Below are 10263 nucleotides of genomic sequence, written 5' to 3'. Positions count from 1 at the left end.
AGGAGACGGATGGACAAGTCTGGTCACATGTCCGCCCACCAGCTGCCATCTTGTGGACAGGAGAGTTGTGTACTCTGTGAAGAAGGAGGAGAATCTGTCCTTAAGACGTCTGATAAAATAAAGGTAATGTGGTCGACCCCTTAAACAAGGTTGTCCACTCTATCTTTTGAATAGGTTCTCACTGTCAGATTGTTAGTGGTCTACTACCCCGCACCCCACAGATCAGCTGTTGTCACCTGCGGTGGGGACCAGAGGTTACAGTGTAATCGCACTGCTCCATGGAAGGTGTAGTGATCACCGCCAGGTACTGCAGATCAGCTCCTATGGAAGAGGACAGGATCTGCTCTGGAGTACCTAGCATTGGAGACTGAACCGTATGTGGACTTGGTGTGATCCACCCTGTACACGGTTTATATCAGTCATTGCTGACGGTGATACATCTGATCAGCGGATGTGCGTGGTATTGGACCCCCACCGGTCTGAAAACCGATCTGAAAGATAAAAGTAGTGGAAAATCCCTCCAACTATTGGTAGACCACTTCCATAGATAGATGAAGGGCAAGAATGCCATGTCTCACAGTTAAAGGGGTTGTCTGAGATCGTGTTGGACTGGGATTAATTGGACTCACATGAGGAAAATATTTTGAATAACATCCTCCAAGTTCATTACAATCAATGTTGTTATTGCCCACACAGGACATATCATCATCATCAACTAGTAGGCTGAGAAGAATCATCCCATAAAAAAGAAACAATGCAGGAAAAGTGCTTAGGAACTACATGGGGTGGTCACCTGCTGGACTTTGAGCCTTTTTGGACTGTGGACCCATTCATTTAATCTTACCAAATGAAGGAAAACAAAAAGTATTTTTCTCAAAAACAGCGCCACTCAGGCCCAGAGGGCTTGTCTGGTATTGCAGAAGAGCCCTATTCTAAGTGGTTCAGGAAAATCTTTTCTTTTGTTGAATCATCACCGGCCCCCAGAGTGTTACCCCAAAATAAAAGGGCAGAGTACCAGCCTATAGCCCACACTCCTCTTATATTAGGGATGGAAGACGGGGGGAATGGGGGCGCTGTGCGCTCATTCTGATCATTACCCTGCAAGTCTGGATGACATATAAAATGGCAGACATGGCATTGTAAAAACAATCTTTAATGTCATTTTCTGTTAAATAAACCATTCACATTTGACAACAGCGATCTCGCAATGTGGGACAGAAGTTGAAAAAGCAGCAGAAAGATTTGTTTATTTTGACGTGTTAAATAGAAATACTAATAAATACATGAGAACCATTAACAATGCATTTCCCTGAGTTTACCGCATTGATTGAGAAGAACAAATACTAAAACTAGATCACAGGGTGAAGTATCAGCCTCATAGGATTTCATTGTGAGAAGGGGGTTGTGGAGTGTAGCTACATATCACAGAGCAGTTTATCCGAAAACCAGGGAACAAAGGGGCAACCAAAACAGAAGATACTGAAAATATGCCCAATTTGGCCGTCAGTTTTGTTGCGGCTTTTGTTTTCTGGTATGACTGTCAAGCATTTTTTACAGGCTTTTTTTGTATTTTTTGCATTTTGTTAACCTATGATAAAAATCCATTAAATAAAAAATCAATTTATTTAAAATTTAGCAAAACTGCCAGGGACCCAAAAAGTGTGGGAAATATGTAATAAAAATAGCAGAAATAACCCCGGAAAAAAAATGCATCATTTCTGTAAAACACAAAAAACAGAAAAAAAAAAAGAACCCTCAAAAACAATTTACAAATCTGCAGCAAAATGGATTAGTTGAAAGAGAACGTGTAAACATTTGGAAGGATTGTGAAATGTATATTGTCAGCAGCTCCCACGAGGATTTTTTCTGTGGTTGCTCTGCAGATCCGTCAGCGGAATATAAACTCTTTTATGGCAGCCTGCATTCCGCTGGGGAATATGTAAGGCAATGGGACAAAAATTGAAGTTTTCAGCAGCCCATCACCATGCCATCATTGGAATGCTGTTTTTAGGAGCATTCACAATAATCATAAGATTTAAAGAGATTGTCCACTACTTTCACAAAATTATTATTATTACGATAGGTTATCAGTGTCTGATCGGTTGGGGTCCGACACCTAGCACCCTCACCGATCAGCTGTTATTGGCGTCGGCAGCTGCCGCTGAACAGAAGTACTAGCTTATGGAGTTCCTCCATCTTCTGGTAGTTGCTGAGGCAGGGTACTGCACATTCGCCTCCTATTCAAATCAATAGGAGGCGGATGTGTAGTACCCAGTGGTGGCCACCATCAGAAGATGGCCAGATCCGCAAACGAGTACCTCTGGCCAGCCTCCACCACGACTGATAACAGCTGATCAGCGGGTGTGCTGGGTGTTGGACCCCGGCCGATCAGACATTGATGACCTATCCTAAGGATAACTCATCAATGTAAACGTAGTGGACAACCTCTGAGGGTTCATTAGTAAATCCATAGTTTTTTGGGAAATACAGAAGGGGTAAATAATCATACATTTTACAATTATAGTTTCTTATTTATAGATGGTTGTGTTATTGTGGTTAATAACATTTTACTAGAACTTACAAAGTGCCACGCACACAGTGAGGGGTGCTGGTTTAATAAAAAGATCATAAAACAATATAAATAAAAAGTTAAAAAAAAATATGCATTTTTTTGCACAAACTACCATTAATATGATGTGGAGAATATCTGTGCAATTGCTTTAAAAATGGTTTCCAATTAATTATTTTAACTTTTCGGGACAGAACACTGATGACATACCATTAATGACCTCGCCTTCCATACATAAAGCATTACCCAGATAACTGAAGCATATTCTTCATCACAATTTAAAAAAATATATAAAAATCACTAATTGCAATTTTCTTTTAAGTGTATTACATGTGGGATTTCAAGTATTGATTTCTAATATCCCACAAAAGTAAAAGCATAACTAAAAATAAATAGAGTGAACAAAGAACTAGATACAGATCCACTTTCTTTGTTGATGGCAGCTCAAGACAAGAACATTTTCTTAAAATGACATTAAATTGGAAATCAACATTTGTGGCCAGCGGGGAAAATCTTGGCACATATATTTGGCATAAAGAACTAAGGTCCAGTGCTTGTATACAGACCAGTATTAAGGGAGTGTTTTACCAGGACAGGTCCTCTTTACATTATTGCACTGGTGGCGGACATGCATCCAACAAACAGTGCTAATCATAGGGATGGACAGAGAAAGCCCCATCCCTGTCTCCACATACTTAAGAATCTGGAAAAGGGTTACATAGCCCATCCTGACTTTACAAGATGAGTGATAAATTTGTTTCCAGTCCTTTTTTTAACTAAAAATAGTACCATCGTTATTCCATGTCCTGAGCTGCAAAACTAAATTTACAGGCGGGCACCACTTAAGGGAAAAAAGTGACCCTGTTACATTCCTGCCAAAAGGAGTTGAGGCATTACTTCCATGGGGCACTTAACTGGCACCTTAGTTTCCCATTAAATGGGTTATCAGGTTTAAAATCTTAATGACCTATACTAAGGATAGGTTATCAATATCCCGTTTCTGGGGGTCCATTGCCTGACACCCCTACTTATCAGCTTACCGTGCTGATGGAAGCCAGGTGTATGAGCGGAGCTGGAACACCACAGCTCTGTTCACTGTGCAGTGGCCATTCCCAGGTACTGCAGCCTGGCTCATATTCATTTCAACAGAAGCTGCAGTACTTGAAATGGCCACTAGACCATGAACAGAGCTGTTCTGTTCTTTCTCCATTCACTGTTTACATCCGGCCTCTGTCAATGTTTCCAGCTGACCGATAGGGCTGCTGAGTGTCGGACCCACAGTCCTCGGAAGCGGATTGGTCATCAATATCTTAGGCCTGGAGAACCTCTAGTTTTAATATGTTAATACAAAAGCATACTGATGGCCGACCTGATATTTGCTAAAGAAGACCTGTCCCACGACTCATTCCATTTTACTTGTAAATGAACTGTCATTTCTGGAATGTGCCATAAATTGTTAAAATAAGACGACTTAAGTCAAAGACTCACAGGTGACTAAGGGAACATGATTCAAGTTTCTGGATTTTGTGCAATTACCTTACACAGACTACCAATACTCCTGTGGTTATCAGCGGCTGTATGTAATGTACAATTGTAAACTTGTGATGTAGATGGTGACAATGTCCCCATTGGATGGGAAGAACAGAAATTCAGACAGGAAACAGTGCAATTAAAATGTTGTCTGCCAGCAGCTCATCATTGAGGACCAGTTTATATCTGTACATTTCGTACACAAAGGTTCATGGATATACTTCATTTTCCTTCACGTAAAAAGTCGATATTGCACCAGTCACACATTTTTCAACTTGGATTCCAGTGTATAAAACAACTTCACAGTTGAGGAGTTGGAGGCAACGTTGACCTCTTTTTCCCAATATGGGTTACTCAGCGGCTGAACAATATATACAAATACATTGGGAGATCCTCCCAATATCATCTGTCTCTAAACAGTGACTGTGCTGATCGACCTGCGGTGGTTAGATCTGATGAAGTCCTCCGTGTTTTCTCTTAAAAGATCTGAAACTCCTTTGGATGGTGCTACAGGTCGTGGAAGGGGCGATATTGGATTGTGCCTATCCCTGGGAGAATTGTTACAGCTGTCCCCATGGCTAGGTGAGCACACATTGCGAAGCACCCTTTCTGGAGTTGCAGGTAAACCACTGAAGTTAATGGTGGAGTCGTAAAGGTGGGAAGCCATTTCCATCTTATTCTTGTCCCTCCATTCTTGTATTTTGAACTCCCGTTCTTCTTTACTCAGTTTGTCCAGTTTGTGAGCTTCGATGATCGGGGCTACACCACATGTCCCTCTTAGTGCTTTGATGAAGTACCTATTCAATAGGATTAAGACATTTATATTAGTATAAGAAGATCACTGCAAAATGATAGACCCCCCAAAAAAATATATAAAAAAAGAGATTTTAATTTGGTGGTAAAGAGGGGAATTTTCATGAGTAACTACGCCACATCTATCTTAGAGGGGAAGGGGCCACTGTCGCGAAGTCAGAAATTGAGAGGTGGCCTCTCATCTGTAGCTCTTCCTACCAACTTGTGTGGGCGTTCCAAAAATTGCCAAGTAATCTCACTGGGCAATCTTCTAGACTCCCATAAAGATGAATGGAAGAACCACACAGGTACAGCCACCTCTCTTCTCCTTCCACAGCAGCATGAAATGGGGCCTCTTGTTTGAGATATATTAGATTTGGCAGCCACATTCATTTGTCATTTGTGGTTATGCCATAAAGGTCCCATATAGCATCCATACAGATGTGACTATGCCTGGTACTACAGGTCCACCCACTCAAGCAAGGCCATTCCACTCCTCCAATGTTGGAGCTTTGCCTTGGCCAAAGTTCATATTCCAAACACAAGACCTATTCTCTCCACATGTCCTAGCCCTTTGATGATGATGAGAAGGAACTTGGAGACACAAATGAAGGTATATTACTACTCAAAACCTTCCGCCACTGCAAATAATCTACATAGTCCCAAACCTATGCAATTAGGATAACTAATGAATGTGTTGGAGGTAGTTTCAGCAGAAACTAAGCACAGGTAATCAGTGGACCCTTGACGTGGCCACCAATTCAGTGGACCTTTCCACCTACTTGTTTTCCATCTACTCCCAACCTTCTCTGAATCCTATATGGTCCTATAAGGGAGATACATAGACATGGAAAACAAGTGCACTGAACAGCTTGGCGATGCGACGCGTGCATTGATCTCCTGGGTTTGGTTTGAACAGTCAATTTGTGTTGACAGACTCCTTTAAAAGGTCTCAATTCATAGGTTTTGCTGTTGGCATCATCTTTGGTGTCTTTTGTTTCCTGACACTTCCCTAATCTTGTCCTAACAGCTTCTTTTACACAACCGCATACTTGGCAAGGACTGGTAACTTTACCACATCAGAGCAAATATATCAAAATTAATCTGCTTACCTTGGCAGGAGGGCAAGAACAGGAGTAAAAATACAGACTAGGTAGAAAGAAGCTTCTGACATCTGCACTTCCATTATCCAGTATGGGGACGGCGTTTCACAAGAAACACATATGGCGCTGTATGCCAACGAAACAGTAAAATAGACTACGACGCTGCCAACCATTGTGATCCAGTGTACGATCGTCTGCAATTAAAAACATGAAATGCTATTGGTAATCATTGAAAATAGACGTGATTAATACATAATAAATGACAATATTCTCATTAGCTTTTTTTCCCCAACATTTACTTGCAGAAAGAACCCTCTGGACCCAACTAGTACACTGTGTTATGCAGAGATGGTGCCGATATAGTGAATTTTGCATTAGATAGAACAATTTATATCAGTTTTGGCCAGAGTTTTCCTGGGATCTTCAAAAAGTTACATAATGGATGCAGTTCTATAAACTATGATGTCATATACATTGTTCATGTGACTGCTGCAGCCAATCATTGGCGTTATCCAAGTATTATTGTTGGGGCTACTGATTGGTGACAGCGGTGACATAAATGGTGTGTATTGTGTCATTGTTGCAGGACTAGCAATAGGATATATGATGTGTGTGTTTGTGCAGGGTTTTTTTCCTATTGTTCGGGAACTTTTTGAAATTCCTGGATCCCCCTTCACGAGAAACACATTAGAATACAACACATTTTTCTTAAAAACTATTTACCATGACATTATTCGGTTTCTTTCATACCATGTTTATAACCATACTTCTGCATAACCATGGGTGTGACATGTAGAAGAAAGCACAGAGATAGCATAGGGCGTAAAGTAGCCATATACATCCTGATATAACAGATCCTATTTGCTGCACCAGATTAATGTATAGTAAATCAGAGGTCATTGTTGGGAAGAGCATAGTGTCCTGCTGAGAAATCGCTGCATGGTACTGAGGCCGTATTGTATTCTGTCAGCAGAGCAGTAAAAATCAATGTTGGCATTGATTAGATTAGACTGATTGGATGCTCGGCGCTTACTTCTCCAATACATTCACTAAAATCTTTACCAGGAGAGAACGTTACTCCTAATTATATGAAACAATTATAAAACAAACGCTGCATTACTACTTACCCAATCCTTTATCTCAATGGCAAGATGAAGCAATATAGTGAAGAGGGCACAAGTGTTCATAGGAGTGCCCAATGAGTACAGGTCAATCCCAGATTTATAGAATGTCTAGAAGGGAAACAACGATGTTCATTAAATAAGGTACACACAGTGCCAACCAATATAGCCGCATAATTAATTTATCTCAGTGCATCTCCTTACGTGTACCATAATCGGTAGTGACACTTACTTGAACTAATGCACAACAATTTCTTTCTACAGCATCTTATCTTAAAATTGATGCTTTATTATCAATGTATAGTTGTATTGCACCTGTGTGAACAACTACATAGAGCTTATTTCTGGGAATAACTACATATAGTGATATATCTTGTGATACACACAGTAGTTACACCTCTGGCGACACCAACAAGTAGCTGCAACTCTGGCGACACCCAAGAGTAGCTGCACCTCTGGAAAATCCCACGAGTAGCTGCACATCCGGTGACACCCACGAGTAGCTGAACCTTTGGTGACACCCACAAGTAGCTGAACCTCTGGCAACACCCACAAGTAGCTGAACCTCCAGCAACACCCACAAGTAGCTGAACCTCCAGCAACACCCTCGAGTAGCTAGACCTCTAGTGATACCCACGAGTAGCCACACATCCGGCGAATCTCACGAGTAGCTGAACCACCGGCGACTTCCATAAGTAGCTGGACCTCTGGTGACACCCATGAGTAGTTGCACCTCTGGAGAATCCCACGAGTAGCTGCACCTCTGGTGACATCCACGAGTAGCTAGACCTCTGGTGACACCCATGAGTAGCTGCACCTCTGGAGAATCCCACAAGTAGCTGCACCTGCGGTGACACCCATGAGTAGCTCGACCTCTGGTGACACCCATGAGTAGCTGTACTTCTGGAGAATCCCACAAGTAGCTGCACTTCCAGTGACATCCACAAGTAGCTAGACCTCTAGTGACACCCATGAGTAGCTGTACCTCTGGAGAATCCCACGAGTAGCTGCACCTGCGGTGACACCCACGAGTAGCTAGACCTCTGGTGACACCCATGAGTCGCTGCACTTCTGGAGAATCCCACAAATAGCTGCACTTCCGGTGACATCCACGAGTAGCTAGACCTCTGGTGACACCCACGAGTAGCTAGACCTCTGGTGACACTCATGAGTAGCTGCACATCTGGAGAATCCCACGAGTAGCTGCACCTCCGGTGACACCCACGAGTAGCTAGACCTCTGGGGACACTCATGAGTAGCTGCACATCTGGAGAATGCCACGAGTAGCTGCACTTCCAGTGACACCCACGAGTAGCTAGACCTCTGGTGACACCCATGAGTAGCTGCACCTCTGGCGACACCCAGAAACAGTTACATCTGGCAACACCTCGAAAAGCTATAGTTCTGACAGCACGCATTTGTAGCTATACCGTCAGAAACAGTTCATTACATGGTTACAAGTTTTGGAAAATTAGGAACGGCTGTGTTCTAGCTATATTTATAAATATTTTTCACCAACTAGTGATGCCCTGCTTAAACGCTTACATTTTCAGTCATTTCATTCATCCATCCTTCCAAACATTTCTTGATTAAACAATAATTGACTTGTAATATTGCAGACAAAATGAAATACTTACAAGGTAAGGAACAAAGAAGCAGATAAGACTTTGATAGAAGGCATCCAGGATGGCTATCCAAAATGTAGACATCTTATATGACTACAAGAAACAAATAGACAATGTTACCAAAAGGTATCAGACATACATTCATTTCTGTGACTCATGAGGAAGTGTAAGGTGAAGCTCTTAGGCTGTAGTGCTAAATCTGCTTGCTGACAGGGGACTTGAGATTATTCTGGCTCCAAGACCTAGGTGCGACTACAGCTCTTTCAGCTATGCTCCTTTCAATAAAGGGGTTGTCCAGGGTTAAAAAAATGACAAAGAAGGGACTGAAAATCCAAAGAACTAGTCATTCCTAGATAAGAGATAGGGAATCTATTTGCATTCCAAAAGTGAGTTTAGATTGAGTCACTGACTCTGACCTTCATCAGGTAACCAGAAGGTTCATGCAGGCAGAAATGGATAAAGTGTGGCACCCCAGGGTCCTGGTCGTCGCAGTGATATTGCTTTCCTCTCGTGGAGAGTGATGCTTCGTTTGGAGGCAAAGAAGGATAACTGCATCCAGGTATCACAAACATGCAACACATTCACACTCCAGGCCACCAGGGGGAGCTCCTGCTCCTATTTATTAGGTCACTCTCCACATAGATATAACTGGTAGTCTGTAGGGAAAGTTAGTCAGTTCCAGAAGTTAGTTCCTGACAGAGCTCCAGACAGGAGTTCTGTAGGAGTTCAGTTCCAGACAGTAGTCTGAGGAGGACAGAAGGTTAAAGGAGCTGTGCATGCCCTCAGAGCTGCAGCTCCCAGAAACGGATATTGAAAGGCAGAATTGTATTGCAGCGAGCGTGAAGGAAGTCGAAGCAAAGGAGAGGATACCAGAAGGGGATCAGCCCCGCTCAGGCTGCCTCCTTCTGAGGTGCAAAATCCCAGTAGCCGGAACAACGAGGGAGTAAGGATCTCTACGCCTTATTTCAGAGACCGGCAGGACAGCTAATTGCAGGTTACCTGTCCGCACCTACACCCAGGAGGCACGGTGACATCTACAGAGCCGGGTTATCTAAGAGACCCTATAAACAGGCTCAAGTCACCAGTCATATGGGTTTTGTCCTATCCTATACGGGGGACAGAGAGACCAAAACACCACATCTGTGAGACCCTTATGTGAAGCCATAGGCAGTAAGGGACTACACCACTGCAGCGCAAGGGAAGGCTACTGATTTCCACATGGACAAGGGAACTCTGGACTTGCCTCCAAACCGGCCGGACTCTGGCTGCCCTGGGATCTGGTGCCCTGGACTGTGGATGCTGAAGACTTCAGTAAAGGTAAAGAGACTGCAAACTTGTGTCCTCGTTCTTCTCTGCGCCATTCACCATACCACCATCTACACACTAGGAAGCCCTGGGGACATACTTCCCCTGTGGGAAGGTATACTATCTAGCTGCCATAGCATCACCCCAGCAGACCCCTTAAAGCAGCGTCGGTCACCCTGACCGAATACCACAGGTGGCGTCACGAACATAAACTTTAT

General features: G+C 43.0%; 1 protein-coding gene across 4 annotated transcripts in view; it reads right to left on the bottom strand.

Annotated features, from left to right (window-relative positions):
- Nucleotides 1-1132: 1132 nt before the first annotated feature.
- ATP10B (ATPase phospholipid transporting 10B (putative)) overlaps nucleotides 1133-10263 on the bottom strand; it is a 517664-nt gene continuing 508533 nt past the window's right edge. For all 4 annotated transcript variants that reach the window (XM_077266119.1, XM_077266120.1, XM_077266121.1 and 1 more), the window contains 4 exons: nucleotides 8753-8833; nucleotides 7122-7226; nucleotides 6004-6188; nucleotides 1133-4896 (listed from right to left, as the gene is read on the bottom strand). In XM_077266119.1, coding sequence (XP_077122234.1) covers nucleotides 4512-4896; nucleotides 6004-6188; nucleotides 7122-7226; nucleotides 8753-8833 — 756 coding nt within the window. In that variant the 3' untranslated portion in view covers nucleotides 1133-4511. The remainder of the gene's footprint in view (nucleotides 4897-6003; nucleotides 6189-7121; nucleotides 7227-8752; nucleotides 8834-10263) is intronic.

Source organism: Ranitomeya variabilis, chromosome 5 (assembly GCF_051348905.1).
Source record: "Ranitomeya variabilis isolate aRanVar5 chromosome 5, aRanVar5.hap1, whole genome shotgun sequence".
Lineage (NCBI taxonomy): Eukaryota > Metazoa > Chordata > Amphibia > Anura > Dendrobatidae > Ranitomeya > Ranitomeya variabilis.
The sequence above is the reverse complement of the archived record's forward strand: the minus strand, read 5'-3'. Positions and strand labels throughout refer to the sequence as shown.